The sequence below is a fragment of the Sturnus vulgaris genome, chromosome 20 (assembly GCF_052056855.1).
Source record: "Sturnus vulgaris isolate bStuVul1 chromosome 20, bStuVul1.hap1, whole genome shotgun sequence".
In the NCBI taxonomy this organism is placed as follows: domain Eukaryota; kingdom Metazoa; phylum Chordata; class Aves; order Passeriformes; family Sturnidae; genus Sturnus; species Sturnus vulgaris.
This window is the reverse complement of record NC_142262.1, coordinates 8,497,767-8,520,042: the sequence shown is the minus strand read 5'-3', so window position 1 is coordinate 8,520,042 and position 22,276 is coordinate 8,497,767. Positions and strand designations below refer to the sequence as shown.

At 47.6% G+C, this 22,276-nt stretch overlaps 1 protein-coding gene and 1 long non-coding RNA gene across 2 annotated transcripts; one reads left to right on the top strand and one right to left on the bottom strand.

Annotated features, from left to right (window-relative positions):
• Positions 1–26: 26 nt before the first annotated feature.
• On the bottom strand, positions 27–21,489 carry LOC106858414 (urotensin-2 receptor-like). Its single transcript, XM_014885054.2, has 2 exons — positions 20,333–21,489; positions 27–4,672 (listed from the first exon to the last, which is right to left on the bottom strand). The coding sequence occupies exon 1, from the start codon at positions 21,487–21,489 to the stop codon at positions 20,383–20,385; it is 1,107 nt and encodes a 368-aa protein (XP_014740540.1). The 3' UTR covers positions 27–4,672; positions 20,333–20,382.
• On the top strand, positions 4,982–11,412 carry LOC148221581 (uncharacterized). The gene is made up of 3 exons (XR_015807856.1): positions 4,982–5,016; positions 8,378–8,440; positions 11,312–11,412. It is a non-coding gene; the product is annotated as an uncharacterized LOC148221581 (long non-coding RNA).
• Positions 21,490–22,276: the final 787 nt, after the last annotated feature.

Here is a 22,276-nt window from a genome sequence, read left to right as displayed (position 1 = left end):
ACCAAGATCACCAGCAGCTTCACTGGATTGAACTGGATTCCTGCCATTACCCTGAGATTTCAATGTAGGGCTTTTCCCCAAAAATACCTGATAGGAATCTGAGCATGGATGGAGCTGTGTTTGCTGGTTACTCCTGTCATGCCAGCTGTGAGTGGCACTTCTGGAGCTGCCTCTGTCAAATCCTGCTCAGCTCCATCATCTCAGGCCCTGGGGGCAATCTCAGCTCATCTCCTCTTGGATTTTCACCTTTTGAAGATCCTGTGTCTGGTAATAACTGCTGCCCATGGTGGATCTCCTGCTGGATGTTCAGAAATAAAATCAAACTGGTATTTTTCTTTTGGAGTCTTTAATCCTCAATAATCTGATCAATATGATGACCAAACCTGTCACCTGTAATTTGTTGGGAAATTGTGCATTCTGCATGGTAGGAGGGCTCTTATTTGGAAAAAAGCCAAATATTGTGTGTTATAGTAACACTGAGATTCTTCTATTTAGAATTTCAATATCCAGACTGTTAAAAGCAATGCTAGATGTAAGGAGGATTTAAAAGGCAAATGAGGAAGTAAAGTGCAGTGTAAAAGTTTCTGAAAGTAGCCTCCAGCAGGAAGCAGTAATTACAAAGTGTTCCTGGGGCACAGTGGAAGTTGAATTCACTGCTTAATAGGAACAAACTTGGTTTAATTTATTTTAGGCCACCTAAATTCCCTGAATAGCTTTTTATTAAGGGTCTCTCCAGATAATGACATATAACTCTGAACTTGAAATATATTAATTTCTGTCCTTTTTGAAGCTCAGCTGCCTGTTACTCCTGGGAGCTGCAGGGCTCTGATTCCTGGAACTCTTGACTATTCCAAAGGCAGGATTTTTCAAGCAGCACGAGTGTGATGCCAGGCTGCTGCAGAGAAATGCTCTTGACTGAGCAGAGGTGAGGACAGAACGTGGCTGGATGTGTCCCAGAGGTGTGAGGGCCTTTGTGAAGAGCCCTTGTACTTAGAACAAAGTAAAGAAAGGTCAGTGCTGGTGCACTGTGAGTTGGGGCTGAGTCCTGATGTTAAAATTACAGCTTTGCACCTGAAATCAGACTTGTTACAGGTGTCTGGGAATGCTGGTTTGTGTTTTGAAAGGAAATTACTGTAAGGAAAGGCAAATGCTGCTGGTGTGAAAAGTCCCAGAGTAAAAAAGAAAATTCAGCAGGAGAGCAAAGCAGATTTGACTCCCTACAATGAGACTGAGTGAAGCCCCCCGATGATTTCTGTGAAGTTGTACTACTTAAAAAACCATATTTGCATTCAAATGATTTGTGGAATATCAGGAACTTTTGAAAAAATTGTCAGGTTTTTAATGTACACCTACCTTTCAGTCCTGTAGCATGCATTAAATTTTAGGTTTTTTTATCCCCTGGGATTCCAGGAACTCTGGATGGACTTCTTGGCACTTCTCCTGTATAACATTTTCATTGTGTAAGGAGGTGTGGAATAATCGTGGCTTTTAGTTCCTTGTAAGTCAACTGAAGGTTTAAGAAGGTACATTTATGTTGAGGTTTTCCTGAATATGTCTCTTCCACCTGAAATATTCTGTGCTCTATCCTATTGAATTTCAAATCCAGAAATGTTTACAAGGATACCCTATTTACAAAATGATTTAAATTTGGGTTTATAGCAGAAATTCAGCTTCATGTCTTACGTATTTTTGAGGTCAACAGCTGGGTGCTTTAGGTGCTGTAGCACCTGCTAAAGTGCACATTTAAATAAATGTAGCTGAAAAGGCATTGATGATGACTGTGCTGCCAAGGAAATCTGGTTTTATTTATTCAATGGCATTTGTTAGTATTGAATTGCTCCTTCACAGCTTTCCTTTCCCCAGTAAATGAAGATGATGCTGTTTTTAATGTTAGAGTTCCTGGTGCTCCTTCTCCATCCAGATGTGCTTACAGTGTTTGCAGGGGATTTGGTTCTCTCTAACGTGCTCATAGGGGGCTCTGTGCAATATTTTTGTCTTGTCTAAATTCGAGGGATAAAACCAGGAAATGCTGCTGGAGGTCAGGGCTCTTTGAGTGAGGAGGAATAAATACAACCAATCTACCTTCTCCAAGTGAAAAAAAAAAAAAAAAGTGGAAAAAAAACCCAACAAAAACCCCCCAATTCCTGTCTTTCCTTTTTTGAGTCTCTTTTGTGGAAATCCAAGCACCCATCCCAGGAGCAGCAGCAGAGTTATTTCCTTTCTGAAGCGCAGGTGGCTCTGGCACTCAGGGATTGTCTCAGCCTGGGAGGATGGGGCAGAGTCCTGGAGGGATGGGAATCCTCTGCTCACTGGGTGCTCCTCCCTGCAGAGCTGCAGCTCTGCCTTGCCCGGGGTCCTGCAGCGCTCCTGGGAAGCTGAAAGCTCACTTTCCATCGTGGCCTGAGCCCTGCTTTCAGCTCTCTCTTCCTCATTGTTAATTTATGCCCAAAGTCTCTGTGTGGCCATTTTTTATCTTTTGTGAGTGTTGGTGGCTTTGGACTAAAGTTTTTCAGGGTGGGCTGTGTAAAGGGAATAAATAACTCTCCAATTTCACAGGTTTGTCCAGTTTCACATCTTTGAGTGTGTCCATCACCTCCCCTCAAATCACTCATTTCACCTCTCACTTCTGTCCCAGCTCACCTCAGCCTTGACCTGTAGCAAGAAGTGACCAGGGATAGAGCTCAGTGCTTTATTTATTCATTGAATATTTATTCACTGGCTTGCTAGCACTGCATAGGAGCTGCCTTTTTCCTCTGATCCTTTTACTCCACATGGAGTATTAATCTTTATGAAGGATTTCTAACTCAATCTTTTTTCATTCCTCAGCATCCTTTTTTTTCCCCCCCACAAATCCTCTTATTTTTCTTCTAGCAGAGGCATTGCCCATGTTCAGACCAATTATTTCAGAAATATTTATTTCCACCTTGCCTGTTTTCCTGTGAAGCTGAAATAATGACAAGGTGTGGATCAGTGTTGCCTGCTGTTGAACATTCTTGTCTTTCCTGATACCTCCTGGACAATGAGTAAGGAATTTGGAAACAGATATTAGAGAGTGAGTCAGCCCTTGGGGTCACAACAAGAAATGCCTTGCTTGAGCAGTTCTTACTCTGGAATCAATAAAACAGCCTGGAAGTACCAACTCCTTTATTTTTGTAGCATTTAAATGAATCTAAATAAAAACATCTTGGTTTCCTGCTGGATGATCCTGAGGCTGTCCAAGGAACCTGGTCTGGGTGAACCCACGAGCTGCCAGGTCAGATTAATTGTTCATAATGAACTGCACTGAAACCTGCCCCTTTTTTAAGGAAATATTTATTTATAGGGAGAAGCTGAGATTTGTGGAGTGTTCATGTTCCATGTTTCTGGCAATTTCTTGGAATAGTCCTCCCGTGTTCAAAAAGCTCATTTTAGACAGGGATACCCTTCCTATTCTTTTATTAACAAATCACAGCAGCCCCTCCACCCCCCAAAAAAGCACCAACTGGGTTCCTGAGCCATGATTTTTCTGTTCAGACACCTTGATGATTTGTCTCTTTCTTGTTCCTCAGTTTATACAATTATTCTAGGCTGTTTATGCAGATGCCTGGACACTTTGCTGCTGACTCCACAGAAAAAAAATCTTGCTGTTTTCCTTTGAGAGAGCTTTTCCCTGTCAGGGGAAGGTCTCTGGGTGGATTCCTACCTTGGAGGTGACCTCCTCAGCATATTAACTTGCCAGCCAGACCATTAAATCTTGTGGGAATAAACAAAGGCAGGTCCTAATGGAGTCATTCTGCTTGTCTTGGCTCTGGCTGGTGGTTTCTTCCACTCCCTCTAGCAGGGAATTGTGTTTATTTCTGATTTATGTTACTGAAGAGCAGACGTGTTCTGGGAGTCCTCCCTGCATAATGGGGCTTTAATTGTGGTTCACTGAATAACCTCATAAAAAGAAGGCCACGTTTTACCAGGTGATTCAAAACTTAAAAGGCTGCTGTAAAATAAGGCAAGCACTGAGCTCATTTAGTCCCTGCACTTCTCAACACGAAAGAAATGAGAGAAGTGATCTTGCACTTGGATTATTTCTACTTTGCTACAGGCTATAAATGTGTGTTTTCTTGGTTTCTTTATTTTAAAGGAAAATAGGAATTAATTTGAGAGTCATTCCTTTCCACAGGGATGAATATGATCAAAATAAACCTTGACTAGCAGGGAAAAAGAAATACTACAGAAGTCAGCCAAGCACAGGGAGAAGTTAAATTTAAGATGGTGTTAGGCAGAGAGAGCTCCAGGAGATTTCTCCCACATCTTCTGATGTGTCCATGTCAGTGTGAACTGATGTTTTCTCCTCCTCCTCCTCACTCTGCTTTATTGTTTCATTACATCAGACAACTGGAAACTCAGACCTTTCAGGCAGCAAAGTTCTTCCTGTTCAAACCTTTTATAAAATGTTCAATAGGACCCCTTGACAACCATTTGTTTCAGCTGTTTATCCTGTCCATCCTCTGTTGGAATTAATAATGAACTGTGAATATGCTAAAATAAGTGATGCTGCATCCATCTATGTAAAAAATGATGAATTACACTTTCTTCTGCATTTATCATGTGTATCAAATGGGCATTTTTAAAGTGATGGTGTCCTCCACACATAGCTTGTGTCTATTGCACCTTTGCTGGAACTGGACAGAGTTTAGACCTGTAAATAAGAAATAATCCAAGAAGAAATTAAAACTGAATTAATAAATATGTAGAAGTGTCCCTTGGGGAAAAAAAAAAAAGGATTGAAATATTTGTGGGTTTTGGAACTGTAAGAATAAAACAGAAAAAAAAAGATTTTTTAATCCTTTAGTGGGGCTGTAGGAAATCTGCACCTGCTCCTCAGTATTCTCCACTGAGGCTGTTCTCTTCTTTTCCAAACTTGCACAGTATCAGGAAATCCAGTCCTCTCCCTGCCCATTTTCCCTTTCTAGGTACCCATTTTGCTGGAGATCTCTTCAGACCAGGAGCAGGACAAGTGTCCTTTGTGTGGCCCAGCACAAGGTGAGTGCTGTGGGTTCCCAGCTGGAGCTGCCAGCACAGCTCTGCCCTGGAGCCTTCCCCTGGCAGCTGCCTCTGAGCCTTTTCCTCTCAACGACTGCAGCTTGACACCTCTTGACTCTGTTTTCTAAATGCCTTTAGCACCTCCAGATGGCCGTGAGTCAGTGAATTCCAGTGTGCTGCAAAAATTATCGTGTTCAATACAAGTTTAGCACGTTTTGAACTCTATTGCTAATTTTTTACTTAAGGCTTTGGAGCAGACTGCTGAAACTTGTCCTCTTCCTAATCATTGTCCTTAAATGAAATACTTCAGCCATAAAGCATGCACATAAAAGGGCAGTAATCAAAAACCTTTTCATAGCTGAGTTGTACAGGGAGATATTTCTGAGATGTTCAGGTCTAAATTAATGATTCTGTCCTCTGGTCAGGCCAGGTTTGTGATTTGCAGGATCTGGGCAAGGCAGAAGTGAAGGTGTTTGATGGCCCAGCTCCCCTGGAATGGGAGGTGTAATAATTCTGTACTTGTGGTGCACTGATAAAGGTTTCTGTGTTAAATTGACAAACGTGATGGGGTCATTAGGAACAGACACAGCCTCTTGTTAGACTGCATAGCAGAACAAAAAAATCAGAAATCTTGGAGCCTTAAAGCCTTGTTTATAATGAATGAAACTGAGTAAATGAGTCAGTGGATCAATTAACTTGAGAAGCAGATATCATTGTCTGCCTGTCCCCTTGCTGTCCCTGAGCAGGGTTAGTGACCCTTGGTTTTATTTCCTCTGGCTGTGGATGGATGTGGAGCTGGGAGAAGGTTCAGTCACTGCCAGCCCTACCCATCCACAGCCTCCCCCTACGAGCTGCTGAGGGCTTGTTTGTACTACAGAGGAGACAAAGGATATTCCAAATCTTTTCTATTAATAAGATTTTAATTGTCTAATAGCAACATCTGCTTGCTGAATGCATTCTGAGTAGTCCAGCTGCACCAGACTGTGTCACTTAGGGATTTTTCCACTTGTGTCCATGGCCCTGCAAGGGGAGGACAGCCTTGTGCACATCTGAGCCAGCTTTAGTCATGCAGCATGCCAGGGGTTCAGGTTTGCATCATCAGCGTGACAAGTAAAATCTGTCTCTAAATTAACAGCCTTGAAACTGAAAAATTGTTATTTTTGTTGGGAAGAACACAGGTGTGGAAAGAATGCTTGGTTTAATGAGCTTATCTAATCTCAGTCTCCTTCATAAGTACTAGCCTGACTGTAAATGCTGAGGTTCTTTTCAGAGATAATAGCCAAGAATTCTTCCTAACCACAGGAGGATTTACCATTCCTAAACAGCAAAAAAGCTGAAACTAATCAGAAATATGAAAACTCCATAAAACTGAACATTTTCCAACATTGGTGTGTTGGAACTGGGAGCTCCCTCTGGGCTGGGCATGGGCTGGAGCCAGTCCTTGGCAAGAATCTGTGCAAGAGCCTCAGGTGCCACAAATGCTCTGTATTTCTGTAAAATAACTTTCTGGTTGTTATTATGATCCTTGAGGTTTTTCTAATGTTTCTCCTCCCTGTGGACTGTGCCTGTGCACGTGTGAGAGCAGGGGAAGGTTCCTGCCAGGGAGGTGCCACCAGCCCAGGGTGTCAGCCCTGTCTCCTCTCTGCAGACAGCTACTCTAAACACTGGGGATGGTGTTTATCCATCAATTTGTCCAGTTTATGTTGGAAAGAGACAGTAAAACTGGTGCTTACAAGAATTCTGACTGCACCCACTCCAGACAAGGAGCCTCTGGTGTCCCCCAGCCCCACACAAGGTGGGTGGTGGGGACCACCCTAGGAGGAGGTTTGGGGTTTGGTGGGGGCTTTGGGAGGGTTTGCTCTGGCTCTCAGTCCAAAAGGCAGTGAGCAGCTGGGATGGGGAGGACACATCTGGACACTCCAGGGACGTGGTGGGAGAAGAAAAGTCCCCATGGGGGGATTGGGAGGGGATGTTTGGGCTCCTTGTGGGACTCGACAAGACACTGCAGGTGGTGGGAAGGAGATTTCCTGCTGCTGAAGAGGTGCTGGGGAGGAGCAAATGCCAAATCTGGGTGGCACTGAGTGCTGGATGGCAAGGTCTGACATCCCAAACGATGGGGATTGAAAGCACGTGGATACACAGCATGGGAAAGGGAAAGGGCAGTGCTGTCCCAGGGACTTGAGCAGAGAGTGGGATCCCTTTGCAAGCAGAGCCTGAAATGGCTGTTTGAGACATTTCACCTGGTTCTGAGGGTTGAGATCAGCCTGCAGCACTTCTCCAGCCATCCTCTGCTGCCTCTGGAGTTGTGGATTTTTGTGGCTCCTTGGGGAAAGAAAGGAGGCTGGGGGGAAAGCAGTGGCCTGGCGTGCCATGGGAGGATGCTTTGGCAGGGACACTCAGCAGGCAGAAAGGATCCTGACAGCTTTGTTGTCATCCTCTTCCCTGCACAAACCTCCAAAATCCAGCAGAAAACCTAGGGGGGACAGAGGCAGTGGCTCCATGGCCTCCATCCACAGAAACCTGGGAGATGCCCAGTGTAAGGCAGCAGCTGCTTTATTGAGGTGCTGTTTAATTGTTTTGCTAAAGCAGCTGCCTCTGCCTTATTAATTCAGAAGACATTACTGATTGAAGAGACTAATTCTAGCTTGTATTTTACCTTGATTATTTTTCCTTTGGGGCAACAAGAGACTATCCCGTAACACTTCTCTACTTGAAATCACAGGAACTCTTGGAGATCTGCCTTATGCCTTGTCCTCTTGTTAAAAAAAAAAAAGGGGATATTTAAAATCACCTAGAACCCAGCAGGAGCTTCATCTTTTCAGCAGCTGAGACTCAGAATGGGTGAGCTTTGTTAATTTAGAGCACTTTGACAAAATATTCAGTTGAGGACCCAGTGGAGTACTCCAGGAGTTACCATTCAGGTCATTTGTCCTGCCTGTGTGAGAGCTACAACTCTGGCCAGCTTTGGGTTCCATTTCATTTCATTTCATTCACCAGTTTTGTAACCATGGGTAACAGCAGAACTGACGTGGCTCTGCACTGCTGCAAGGAGGCTGTCAAGGTTGTCAGGTTTTAAAACCAACCTGCTTTGATGATTCTTCTGTTCTGCATCATTTATCTTATGGAGGCTGCCCTGAAAAAACCTGTTTAAAAATTACTTTCCATTTTTTTGCAGCATTTAAACTGAAAGCAAGATAGAAAAAGTTCAAGGATGCCTTTGCAAAAGACTGGTGTGTTGCCAGAGATACAAGATCTGGCTTGTTCTAATGTCTTCTCCCTTGCAGAAAAAATAAATCTATTTCATTCTGAAGTGTGTTGGGAAGGATGAGGTTCAGAACAGACTCTTCCTTCCTTCCTACAGGATTGGAGGAGCTGTGACCTCTTGGAGGCTTTGAACATTTGTCACTTTGGAAGTGCAAAGGAGGTAAATCTGCCCATGGTCTGTAAGGCTTTCAGGGCTTTGCTTTTTCTTTTCTCTCCTTTTTGAATCTGCCACTGACTTCCAGTTGTAGTTACATCCCACTGACTGAGCATGAAGAATATAATGTATTAAAACAATCTAGAACAAACTATGAAAACACTTAAACAACAAGCCCAAAGCAAAATAATTATTTTAAATCAATTCTTTGCTTAAAATGAAGTTGTACTCATTGTGGGTGAAATGCTGCTTCCCATTTAAGTCCATCCTTCAAAACTCTTCCCAAAAGTTCTCAAACACAACCTTTTTGATTCCAATCCTGCATGAATTCACACACATTCTTTGGAAAACAGTGAAGACATGAAAGTAAGCTGGAAACCCTTTTTTTCTCCAGCACTGCCTTGAAAACTCCCCATAGCTTCTGAAAATCAGAACAGGCTCCAGACAGCATCCTCTGGGTACTAAAGCTGCTTTCTAAACCTTAAATTATCAAACCCCTCAAACAGAAGAAGCACATGCCCAGCAAATGTGTTGGACCAGCAGCAACCCAAAAACCATCAAGGGCTCACCAGGTTTTCTGCTGCTCACACTGCCCAGGCTCTGTGAATCACTCAGGCTTTGCTGTTCTGTCTGTAATGGCTGTTTTTAACTCTGGATGAGAGTTTGGTCTCAAAAGTACCTGAGCAGCTACAGGTGAGTTGTTTTTAATTAAACATTTTGCTGAAGAATGATGGAAGCTTCAGAGAGATCTTCATTCAACTGGAACCAAGTGTGGGGAGGGTCTGAGATGGGAAGGAGCAAGGACCAAAGCCATGGCAAAGGTTTCCAAATTTGGGGAAGGTGAGCACAGTTTTGGAAGGCTAAATTTAGCAGTGATTAAATGAGCTCTTAATTAACCAAATATTCCTCCTGCTTGCCTTTCCAAATTATTCAATAACTGAACAATTATAACGAGCTCAGCAAGTAATTACTCTCCACTCCTCGCCAACTGCAGCCCTGGAACCCACCAGCTGTTAACGTGCTGGGAAATTAAGTTCATCAAGTGTGAGTCAAATAATTGAAAACTGAACAGGAAAAAGCCTCCCCAGGTCCCCAGGCACTGTCAGGAAACAGAATTTTTGCCCCATGCTGAGTCCCTGAGTGTCCCTCCCATGCAGATCCATCAGGAGGATGGTGAGCGTGGGCTGGAGCTGCAGGGCTCGGTGTTCCTGGCTGCTCTGGCAGCATGGAAATGTTCCTCAGCTGCTTCTGCCTCACGAGGCTTCACGGAGCCTCCCTGGGGGCTCCTGGGCATCTCTAGAGGGAGAAGCCACTGCCTGACTCACTGACCAGAAAGGAGAAGGCAGAAGTAAAGCCCAAACCCTCTGAGAACACAAGGTTTTTCCCAGTTGCAGCATAGTAAAAATTTCTGGGATTGTGGATTTGGTCATTTACTGGCCTGAGTTTAACTGAAATGAGCTCAATTGCACTGAATCATTTTAAAATGGTTTTTAAAACAGATTTTAAGATCCTTCACATGCACTCCTTTCCAGGCCCATCAGTTTTATCAGTTCAGCTGCCTGAGGGTGGGTGGGGAACCTGATCAGGACAAGAAATAATTCCTTTTGTCTTGACTGGGAAAAAAACCAACCCTCAACCCTATGAAGTAAAATGCCTTAATCTTTTACAACTACAAAACTGCAAAGACATGTACCAGCCTCAGTGAGGGGACAGAGGAGGTGGAAGGTGGAGCACAAAGCAAAGGAAAAGCTGCTTGAAGCATCCTGGTTTAGGATTTTGTTACCCCAGGACATCCTCCTGTCTGTGCAGACATAACTTCTCCAAAGGAGCTGAAGGATTTGCTCACAGAGTCCCACTTGCAGGAACATGCCCAATTTCTGATTAGGTTGTGGGAATCCAGTAGAGGCTTCTGCCTTCTCTGTGGGCAGCCTGAAACAGCTCTGAAATCCAAGAGATGAGAAATATCCCCAAAGCCCCAAACTCCCACTGGGGTATCACAGACTGTGGTGGTTTTAGCTGTGGAGCAAAGCCAGGGTGGAAACAGAGCCCCTGGGAGAAGTTACAGCTTATTGCTGAGGAGGAAATGTGACACAAAGAAAGGGACAGAACAGGAAAACAAAGCCCATAAGGTTAAATAAGAGCAGCTAAGACAGCAACACGGTAAAACCAAACATGTTTCCACTGAACATAAAACCTAAACATCACGTTTGATCCATGATCTTCCTGCTCAAGCTTTTCTCATCACAGGCAGGGGGTTCCACCTTTGGTGAGCAGGGGGGATGCCCATGGCAAAGGCAGGCCCTGGGATGGGGTCTGTAATTATACACAGGCTGAGTCCCAGACACACCTCAGAGCTCTCCTGACAGAAACGTTTACTGAAGATGGGACAGAAGACAAAAATGTCTATTGAGATGCTGATTTTTCTGAACTCCAAGCTAACGTGCTTGTGCCAGCGAGCTTCTCTATTTCTTCCTGTGCCCTGGCACTCCCAGAGGGGCAGGGACATCCCATTCCTGCTGCCCCACGCTGCCTGTGTGAGTCCCCACCCTGCTCTCCGAGGCTTTGGGGTGCAGCTGGGGGCTCCTGTAGAGAGCAGGAAGGGAGGAGGGCTGGCAGGAAATGTGCCTGGGACGGGGCTGCCAGACAAGGGCTGGTGGTGCTGGCAGGAGGGGAGATGTCCCCACAGCCCCAAGGGTGCCCATCTCCTCCCCCTGCATCCCCACACCACGGGTAAAGCCAGATTTCCAGAGGAACCTGGAGAGGATGAAGGCAGCATTGCCTTCCTCAGGCTCCTGTCAGCCTGAGGCCGTTTCTCGGGGCTCTCATTAATGAGTAATTCAGGGTGACAATCGAGGGTTTCATGTCTGTGTTTTGCAGGGAGTGTGGCTGTCAAAACCCTTCTCCCCACACCTGAGAGCCCTCTGGTGCTGCTTCCACGGGCCCCTCTGGGACTGTGAACACAAGAAATGGAATTGGGGGATACAAACACCTTCCCCATACCATGAAGTTATAGAATTAAAGATCTTTCTTGTCTTTTATTGGGCTAAACCCAAAACTTGGTTGTTGTTTTTTTTCTGAATAACAGAGATAGTTACCAAATACCCACAAGCACACAGTGCTCAGGAGAGAAAATATTCTCTTATATGGATGGAGGTAAAAGCCCAAGTGATGCTCCAGCCCTGTCCCCATCCCTCCCCACTTAAACAAGATCTGCAAGGAGCTTTAACACTGACCATAGGATGTGGGGCTTCACTTTCTCATCTGGTCTGAAAGAAGCTGCTGCAGGGATTGAAGCAATGCTTTAAAGTTTGAGGGCCATTTTCCATAATAAACTCACCTTTGCATTAAAAAGCCCAACACATGAAAGCAGCCAAGCAAAGTTAGCTGGTTATTATTTCCTCTGCTTCTGTTGTTGAGAATTAATTGTGCTGTGCCTCAGGCAGGCAGAGGTTCCTCGACAGATTTAATCATTCTAAAAGGATGCCAACAGCAAAATGACAGGGAGGTTCTGTTGTGTTCAGCAGTCAGTAATGAGTGTAGGGATAAATCTTTCTGTCCAGCCTCCTCTGCAGGGTAAGGTGCTCTTTGTGCAGGCTCTGCCCTTACCCCCAGTGATCCCAGTGCTCCCAGTGCTCCCAGCCCATAAGGTGGGCACGAGGCTCCCGGCAGGTAAAGAAGGGATTTTGCTTCCCCACCCATCTGCTCCTATCCTTTCTCACTTAGGAAGGGCTTTAGAGGCGGGACTGATGCACTGAAGTGTTTTTATCAGGGGACTCATTTCAGCTGTGATCCCAGCAGGGCACAGCTGCCAAGGCTGGGGATGAAGGAGCATCTTCACTGCCATAAAAGCAGAGAGGTTCTGGCCCACACACATTTCCTCTGTCTGACCATGAACAGCTACCCTGAATCCTAAATTATCCCTACAAGGTGACCTTTTCCCCTTCATACACAGCATCTCTCATCCAGAGACCTCAACACCTGTCACACACAACAGTGACACCTTAAAACACCTGCACAGACACTGGAAATAGCATTGCTATTTTCTAGGCAAGGAACAGCAGCACAAGACCAAGTGATCTCCCCCGAGGTCATTTTCTAGGAGGATCCAGGACTTCTGAGCTGCCCTTGTTCCAGTGAATTCCTCTGCTCAGCTCCAACATCCAACCCTGGTGAATCCTGGCTTTTATTCACTGTCTTGTTCTAAGCCTGCTTGAGTTATCAACACCACTCCTGCTTTTGTGGCAGAAGCCTCAGAGTCCCCAGCAGCAGATGAGGTGAAGGAAGGTAAATAAATGCACAGGGCAGGCAGGGCTGCAGACTCCTCCAGTATTCCTGCTACCAACCCTTGACCTGGACACTGCCCAGGGACAGGAAGCTGCTTGCAAAATGTGGGGCTCCAGCTGATTTTACAATAATGCCATTTCTGTAAAATATTGCCTTCCAAGGTGTTAAATGAAGGAAAAAACCTCATCTGTTACAAAGAAAAAGGAGAAACTCGATTTAAACCTGTGGGGTGACTGGGATTTTGAGCAGTGCAGTGCTGGGGGCTGGCTGCCAGCCTGTGCTCCCCAAAAGGAGGAGGCTGTGGGAGCCTGGCACAGGAGCTGGTGCTGCCTCCTGCCATGCCCAGCTTGCCTGCTGGCACCTGCATGTCCCAGAGGCTGGGGTGTCCTCTCTGCACAGGTCAGGGTGCTGCTGTCTCTCCCCTTTTAGCATTACCACATTCATTTACCTGCTCCATGCTTGCAGGTTTTTGAAAGATGGGCTCCATGTACCCGAGAATAATTTCTGTGTAGTGCCTTTCCCTGAGAGGCTTCTTGCAAGAGGCAGCCTTGTGCTTCTCAAATGTCAAGCTGATATTTAAAAGAATAACAGAGGTAGAAGGCTGTGAGTTTGCAGGAGCACACAGATGAACTGTCTCTACCAGGCTGTGTTTATGGACACACCACATTTAGCTTCAGGAATCTCCCCTGCTTTGTTTGGATGGAATCATGTTTGGTTCTAGTTAAGAAGTCAGGAGCTGAATTCAAGATCCTACCAGGAATGCACAAGGAAAGACTGACAGCATCTCAGAGAGAGATTGGCCAAAACAAGCTGGAACAAACTTGACAGATTTGACTTCTGCAGCACTAGCACGGCTTTGGTTTTAGAACTGTTCCCTCTGCCAAGCGTGGCTGGTACTGCTGGTGGTTTGATTGTGCACAAATTTATTTACTACTTTCCTTCCACATATCTCAATGGAGGGGACTGGGTGGGATCTTCCACAGTACTGAAGTTCAGCCTTTTAAAAAAATGTTTTTATGAATGCTTTTAAACTTTTCACCCCGTCTCTCACTGTAGAAGCATTTCTAGTGCTCACCAAAATGTTTCATTTAAATTAAAATTTGTATTATAAATTGAGACAACTAGAAAAGCAGAGCACAAATGCCAGAAGACTTCTACAGGATTCATTTCTCCCTTTCCTTTTTTAATTCTCCCTTTCTTGGGAGGGTGACCAAAATAAAATGATGCAGCAGTTTTGCTTTGGTAAATTCCATTGGGAACATTTTCTTTAGGGGAGAGATGACTCCAGTTGTGACCACAGATCACAAAGCTCAGTTTTGACCATTCACATTTATTAAACTGAAATTAGTTCTCCCCAAAAGATGATATATACCACACCAGAAACTCAGTGTGAGCAGAAAGCTGCATGACTGAGCAGAAATATTTATGATTAAAAAAATCCATTTTGATATATGTCCCATTTAAAATTTTAATATATCTATATGTAGTACAATATTATTATATTAATAATTTTTTTCAGTGTTGGGTGTCTGACAGAGGCTTGTTGCATCCCAGAGCTTTGGCTGGGAGGAGTTCCTCCATCTGCCTTCACAAAGCTCAGCCCGAACCATCCAACCCCTCCCAACACTTTGCCATCCTTTCTCCCTGCTGTGCTTTAGACACATTCCCAAACAAGGGCAAAAAACTTGTATCATGGTAATAACAATAACTTTACAGGGTACTTACACCTTGCAAAACTGTGGCTACTGTTTTGAAGACAAAGCAATTTATTTCTCATAAACCACACTGATTAACTCAACGTCTCTCTATTCCCTAGAAAAACTAGAGACTAACAGCAAACCCCAATATTATCAGGCAGAAAAACCCCAGCTGGGCTCAACTGGAGTTAGTCACCAGCTCTGGGTGTTTCTGTGGGTGCTGGCTGGGAGGGTGCTGTGCAAAATGACAGGAATGAAGTTAGTCTGGGTTTGGCATAGGAAGGAACACAGGGGAGAAAAGTTAACTCTTGGAAGTGGCTTCTTCTCTTCTCTTCTCTTCTCTTCTCTTCTCTTCTCTTCTCTTCTCTTCTCTTCTCTTCTCTTCTCTTCTCTTCTCTTCTCTTCTCTTCTCTTCTCTTCTCTTCTCTTCTTTCTCTCCTCTCCTCTCCTCTCCTCTCCTCTCCTCTCCTCTCCTCTCCTCTCCTCTCCTCTCCTCTCCTCTCCTCTCCTCTCCTCTCCTCTCCTCTCCTCTCCTCTCCTCTCCTCTCCTCTCCTCTCCTCTCCTCTCCTCTCCTCTCCTCTCCTCTCCTCTCCTCTCCTCTCCTCTCCTCTCCTCTCCTCTCCTCTCCTCTCCTCTCCTCTCCTCTCCTCTCCTCTCCTCTCCTCTCCTCTCCTCTCCTCTCCTCTCCTCTCCTCTCCTCTCCTCTCCTCTCCTCTCCTCTCCTCTCCTCTCCCCCTCTAGATGCTGAAGTAATGTTCTAATTTCAAGGAATAAAATGCTCTTATATAGTTATGCTGTGCTGTGATTTGGGGCAACCTCTCTTTATAAAGCCTAGAAATAAAAAGCAAATTTTCTTCCTGAGACCTCGGGATGGGAGCTCTGCTGCCACCAGAGGGACTCTGAAATGCGACAGAGAAGCCGAGTGTCCCCAAACCAGACAAACTTCAGGCAAAGATTCCTGATTTCCTGGGGCTGCTCTGAGGATTTCTCTACATTCTCTGCACCCAGGGCTTGAGGGCTGGGCTCTGATATGAGCTTTAAGTGCTTTCTTCTCCCATCATCCTGGTGATTATGAATAGATTATGAATAGATTGAGAATAGATTATGAATAGATTATAATAGATTATAATAGATTATGAATTCTGTCATCCTGCCCGTTCCCCACACTTAATCTCACTGTGCATCTTGCAGCTCAAGGTGCAAAATGCTCATCAAGTCTCCTCTGTTTTGGTGGCTCCCCTGGTGTTCAGTCACTCTCCAAGCACCAAACCTGACTGCTGAAATAGGAGTTAAAACAATTTGCTTGCACTCATGAGGGAATTGTAATGTGGGGCTTTAGAGCTTTTATTGCAAATTTATTTTTTGAAAGTGAAGAGAAAGATGATTTAAAAAAAAGTGACTGAAGGTAAAGGCCTGGAAAAATTCCATAAGGTTCAGATGGATCCTCCTGTGCCTGATGAAAACAACAATTCTCATTTGCCCCACAAAGGAGTGGTCTTTGTCTTTTCAAGTAAAAGTGGAAAAATTGCCATTGCTGCAGCAGCTCCCATCTGAGGAGATCCCACCATAAAGGAGAGACCACTCAGGATGAAACTGCTTTGCTTTCCCAGTCTGGGTTGGGTTTTTTTGTTATAAACCCCTAAATCCTAAGGGGCATTGGAAAAAAAAATCTCTAGTGATTAAATTATTTTCTTTCTTGTACAGCATGTATGGAGTTTTGCAGTGACACACTCTGGCCCAAAAAGAAAAAGGATGCTGCCTTTCCTAAAATTCCCATTTCCCATGTTTCTGAAGAGGTAACTGTGTCACTGAATCTGCAGCAACATTTCAGTTATAATGAAATACACCCAAAGCATTAAGGACCACAGGATTACAATGATTTAGGTATGACAAGTGACCCCAGGGTACACAAAACTTTATTTCCTGGAATGCAAAATAGCCAAAGTAAAATAGTTTTCAAGGAACACTCCACATGTTGTTTTTCAGTTACAGCCCCACTGACTTCCCTGTTGTTACTTGGCCCTGGCCTGAGATACTTCAGATTTACCTGAAGTGACACCAATCATATAATTTGCAAAGTCCCATCATTCAGATTCTAGTTATGTCAATTTTCACACACTTCTGTAAGCTCTGTGCCTGGGGACACACGAGATATTTTTAATCTCATGGCTTTGGGAATCCCAACTCTTCCTTGTCAGTGCTGAGGACAGGTAACAACTCTCCCTCATGTAGGAAACAGCCTGAGCTGCTTTTCAGCAGGTAGGTGTTCTTGGGAATGCTGAGATCCCAACCCCAAACCAACACCCTCCCCAAAACCCTCTGGGTGAGCAGCAGGTAAAGCCACCCCTCACAGGGAACCTGAAGGTTGTGTCAGCCCCAGGCAGGGCTCTGTGCTCCAGACAGGCAGCAGCAATTCCCTTCCCGGCTGAGCTGCCAGATTAATTTGCTTTTGTTGTTAAATGAAAACCCATGAGGACAGACCCCCCATTCCCAAACCATGGGCACCCCAAGAGGAGTCGAGGCTTGCCCAGTTATAGACAGCAAGAACTCAGCTAAAACCTCTGCTCCAGCAGGATATTGGTGAAGTGGATCAAAGCTACTGACTTTTGGCAGTTTAACTGGTCTGAGGGAACAGCAAGAGGGATGCTGTTTATGTGATGCATCTTTTAAATGGAGCTCTGCCCCCGGGAGTGCTGTTTGTGCAGGTCTGCACAGAGCTGTCACTGATCACACACAGCAGCTTCTGACTGCTGGGCTCTTCTGGGTGTGACACAGCCTCTCCTGGGCCCAGGCACCAATTCACAGCATCTCTGCTTGGAGTGACCTTGGCTGGGATTATCAGGGCCTGGGGAGAGAGGAGCAGTGCTGGGATGGAGCTGGGATAAAGCCCAGCCCGGCTGAGAAACCTGAGCAGTGCCTAAAGGAGCAGTCACAGAATGGGTTGGGTTGGAAGGGGCCTTGAAGATCATCCAGTTCCACCCCTGCCATGGGCAGGGACACCTTCCACTACCCCAGGGTGCTCCAAGCCCCTTCCAACCTTGTCTGGAACACGTCCAGAGATGGAATAGCAACAGCTTCTCTGGGCAACCTGTGCCAGCACCTCACCAACCTCACAGGGAAGAATTTAATCCAAATATCCCATCTAGCCCTGCCCTGTGGCAGTGGGAAGCTATTCTCCCTTGTCCTGTCCCTCCATCCCTTGTCCCCAGTCCCTCCCCAGCTCTCCTGGAGCCCCTTCAGGCCCTGGAAGGAGCTCTGAGCTCTCTCTGGAGCCTTCTCTTCTCCAGGTGAGCACCCCCAGCTCTGCCAGCCTGGCTCCAGGGCAGAGGGGCTCCAGCCCTTGGAGCATCTCTGTGTCCTCCTCTGGACTCTCTCCAGCAGCTCCACATCCCTCTGATGTTGGAGACCCCACATTTGGAAGCAGCACTGCAGGCTGGGTTCACCAGGGGGGAGTAGAGGGGGACAATCAGCTGGGCACTCTGTTTTTGAAATATCCAGCCTTTTGCCTTCCATCTGGATGCCCCTCCACCAGCCCTCTGATGCTGAATGCTCCCACCAAGTGGCACAGAAAGCAGAGCCACTACACACTGCTGGTGACACAGCAGAGTAACAGAATCCTTCAGGGGGCTGAGAGGTGTCTTGGGAAGTGTTTCCCAAATGAGCCCCTTCTGTTTGCTTATCCCCACATTAGCTGACAACTGAAGAGCCCATCTGCTCTGCATTTTCACTCTTTTTTTTTCTATGCAGAACTCCTTTTCAGCTTCCCCCTCTTATTAATAACTGTGGGTTTAGGCTGTTCAGCTTTTATTTTTTTTTTTTTAAGTACAAAGCAAGGTCCCTAAAACTCTTTTTGATCCCTGTCCAGCTCATGGGACGCAGTCATGCCTGACTCTGCTAGGACTTCTGTCCAGACACCCTTTGCACATGACATTCATACTCCAGCCTTCCCAAAATGCCTTCTGAGTTCAGTCTTATCTTTTGAATTCCTATATGGGAGCGACCTCCAGCCTAAGAAATGGGAATGAAAGGAAAAGTAACAACAAGTTTAGAATTAATAATTTAAAAATCAATTAATTTCTGAAAAGTTGTTCTGAAAGTCTGCTGAATCCTGCTCTCCCTGCCAATTCCCAACATAAATTGTGTGTTAGTCCCCCTGCTCCAGAAGGAATGGACAACATTAGGAATATTATGATGCCCAGCTTGGAGTCTGGCAACACTGGAATATGACAAAGTGATCACTGGTGTTTCAAAGACTCTCCTGTGGTTAAAAGTAATATGGGCAAGGTGAGTTACTCATTCCCTGGCTCCCCAGAAAGCATCCCAAGAGAATGCTGGCTCCAGCACAGAAACACCTTCATCCAGCTCATGAATTCCTCAGTTAGCTGAGTGCACAAACCCAGCATATCTCTGTGCCTGTTCTCTGCTCTCACTTCTGTCTGTGCTGGTGGCACTTTGTGTCCCTGTGCCTGTTCTCTGCTCTCAGCGCTGTCTGTGCTGGTGGCACTTTGTGTCCCTGTGCCTGTTCTCTGCTCTCAGCGCTGTCTGTGCTGGTGGCACTTTGTGTCTCTGCTGGAGCACAAGCACACTCTGAAGGTTGGTGTGGGACACCAGAGGATCACCCAAGGACATGGGAATGCAGCTCTGCAGGGCTGGAGTGGGACTCTGCTCAGGCAGATGGGGTTGGAATAAGTAATAAAAACGTGGAAATGCCAGTTCCTTCCACCGCTGCTGCTTCTGAACTCCCTGGGCATCACCAGCTGATGACAAGAGTTTGTGAAACTCATACCGTGCTTTTCTTACCCCCAGAGTCTGTCCCAGAACAAGAAAGAAGAATATTGACCCCCAACTTCATCCCCACAGCTGGAAACTGCAGCATCTGCCCTGATAAATCCACCCCCCTGAGCTGGGGGAAGAGACCAGGCAAGGGGAAACCTGAGCAGGGTCCATTTTTAAGAAGCGTTTATTTATAAACTGACACTTTACAATTGTTTAAGTGCTTACAGGCATCTCCAGGATCTGTGGTGAAGGTTTACTGTGAGATGCCAAGCAGGGAGAAAATGAGCAGAATACATTGAGGCAAAACGGTTTTGATCAAATGTCATGAAAAAAATTGTATCTTTTATAATGAGTTTCATGATATAGGATTCAGTCATTTTTCTTAGAGCCTCAGGTCTTTGAGTGATAGGATTATAAATAATTTTTTATTTCTTCCAAGGTAAATTTTCAGGTTTGTCAAGCTCTGTTGACTTTTAAGAAAAAACAAACCTTAAAAAAAATCATTGGCAATTTCAAACCACCTTAGGTAGAAACTTTTAAAAATTACAAGTTTTTTTTTTTTTTTTAGGTAATCCTGTGGTTTCTGACAGCTTACCTGGTGGTTTTTGAATGCTTGGAGTTCAAAGTGCTGCTGCAATGAATTTTAAAATAGAGACTTTAAGCTTGATAGAACCGTAGTGCACCGTAATGTAACAAGAAATAGGAAAAAGGGCTTAAAAGTCTCTTTACACGCTCCAGAACCAGACATTGGTAACACACAGGGCGAGCCCAAGGCTGACAGCTCAGTTAAGTGATACCAGGGCCAATTTCAGATTTCTGCAGCTCTGACCCAGCTGTAGCCCCAAGGCAGCGCTGAGAAACCACACGGGAGGATCGGTGTGCGGAGCTGGAGCCGAAACTCAGCCAAGCATGAAAGCAGCTTGTGACAGCACTGAACAGAGCATCCACCTCATCTTCTGCACCCCAAACCCTGCAGGAGTTGTCCCGAAGGGCTGCTGGCTCCCGGCAGGACCCCCCCAAGCCCTCGGCCAGATGGAAATTCAGACTCATCTCGCAGCATTTGGATTCACACGGCTTCTTGCCCCTGGCTAGAAAGGAGTTTTTGGAACCCTTCAGGGCTAGGGGGTCCCAAAGCCCTACCTTGGCCGGACGCTCTGCTGGTTCTGAGTGCTGGGAGCGCCTCCTGTTCCTCACTTGTCCTTGAGCGTGGCCATGCCCAGCGCCTCCGAGCTGTAGTCGTACTGGTTGCTGGAGGACATGGAGCGGCCCCAGGAGCACTGCAGGTTGGAGCCCCTCTTGCGGAAGGACGACGTGAACCTGTAGAAGTTGCGGTGCCTGTTGCGCAGGTACTCCCGGTAGTTTTTGGTGAGCAGGGTGTAGAGGAAGGGGTTGATGCAGCTGTTGCTGTAGGTCAGGCAGGTCACCAGGTAGTTAATGCACTTCTGGGTTTGGGTGGTGAGCTGCAGGGAGCTGCTGTACAGGCGCACCAGCTGCCAGATCCAAAAGGGCAGGAAGCAGGCCCAGAAGACCAGCACGATGCTGAAAATCATGATGAGGACCTTCTGCCGGGGGGATCGCTTGCTCTTCTCCTTGTGGGGGGGGTTCCTCTGGGACTCCAGGTAGGTCCTGGCCAGGCGCGTGTAGAGGAAGCCGATGATGATGCCCGGGGCCATGATGCTGGTGCTGAAGAGCACGGTCAGGTAGGTCCGGTAGGCATCCACGCTCCAGGTGGGCGCACACATCCTCTTCACCTTGCCCTCCGCCTTGCCCCCCTCGGTCAGCGTGACCATCAGCATCATGGGCAGCGTGAGCAGCAGCGACACGGACCAGACGGCCCCCGCCGTGACCTTCCGGTAGCCCCGCGACCGCTTCAGGGTGTCCAGGGGCCGGGTGACGGCCAGGTAGCGCTCGGTGCACATGAGGGTGAGGGTGAAGATGCTGGCGTGCATGGTGAGCAGGTCCAGGCTGAGCAGGATGCGGCACCCCAGGTCCCCGAAGTACCAGTCCTGAGCCAGGTAGGTGCAGACGATGAAGGGGATGGTGGAGAGGTAGAGCAGGTCGGCCAGGGCCAGGCTGACGATGGAGCTGTACATGGGGGCGGCGCAGCGCGCCGAGTGGCACATCACCACCAGCGTGTAGACATTGCCGGCCACCCCGGCCACGTACATCACCGACAGCACCGTCCCGAAGGCCGAGGGGATGAGCAGGGGGCCTCCCCCGGGGGCACCCCCGCCGCTCGCCGCCGCCGCCACCGTCCCGTTGTCTCCCCCCGCCGCCGCCGTCCCGTTGGGCTCCATGGGCGGCGGCGGCGGCCCCGGCACGGTCGCACCGGCCCCGGAGCTCCCGGCCCCGGCGGCGGCCGCTCCGCCCCCCGCGGGAGGCAGGGCGGTACCGGGCTGCCCTCGGGGGAAGGAAGGGCCGCCCCCGCCCCGCCGGGGCTGCCCCGCTCGGCTCCCGCAGCGACCGCGGGGACCCCCCGAGCCCCGCCCGTGCGGGCCCGGCCGTGCCGTCCGGGACCGGTAGCGCTCCGGGGCGCGGGGCGAGAGCAGCCGGCAGCGCTCAGCCCGAGCGGGGACCCTGGGGAGAGCGGTGCCCCGAGCCGGGAATGGGGCTCTGCTCTCCGGGAATGGGGCTCCCCGAGCCGGGAACGGGGCTCCCTGAGCCGGGAACGGGGCTCTGCCCTCCGGGAATGGGGCTCCCCGAGCCGGGAACGGGGCTCTGCCCTCCGGGAATGGGGCACCTCGAGCCAGAAATGGAGCTCCCCGAGCCGTGAATGAGGCTCCCCGAACTGAGAACGGGGCTCTCCCTGCCGGGAAGCGGGCTCTCCCTTCTGAGGATCGGGCTCTCCCCGCCGGGACCGGGGCTCCCCGAGCCGGGAGCGTGTCCGGAGCTCTCCCCGCGCCCCCCGCGGAACGAGCCCCGCCGGGCAGCCTCAGCCTCCGGGAGCTGCCTGAAAAGTTTTCCTGGCTACTCGGCTGGAATTTGGCTCTTCCCTCCCGCGGTGGCACCGCTGGCGATGGGGCTCGGCGCTGTGCTTCAGGTGATCAGGCAGAGCGGGGAGAGCCAGCGGCAGCCGCGCTCCGC

Coding starts and splice junctions, on each gene's coding strand:
- LOC106858414 (XM_014885054.2), bottom strand. CDS start 21,489: ATGGAGCCCAACGGGACGGCGGCGGCGGGGGGAGACAACGGGACGGTG.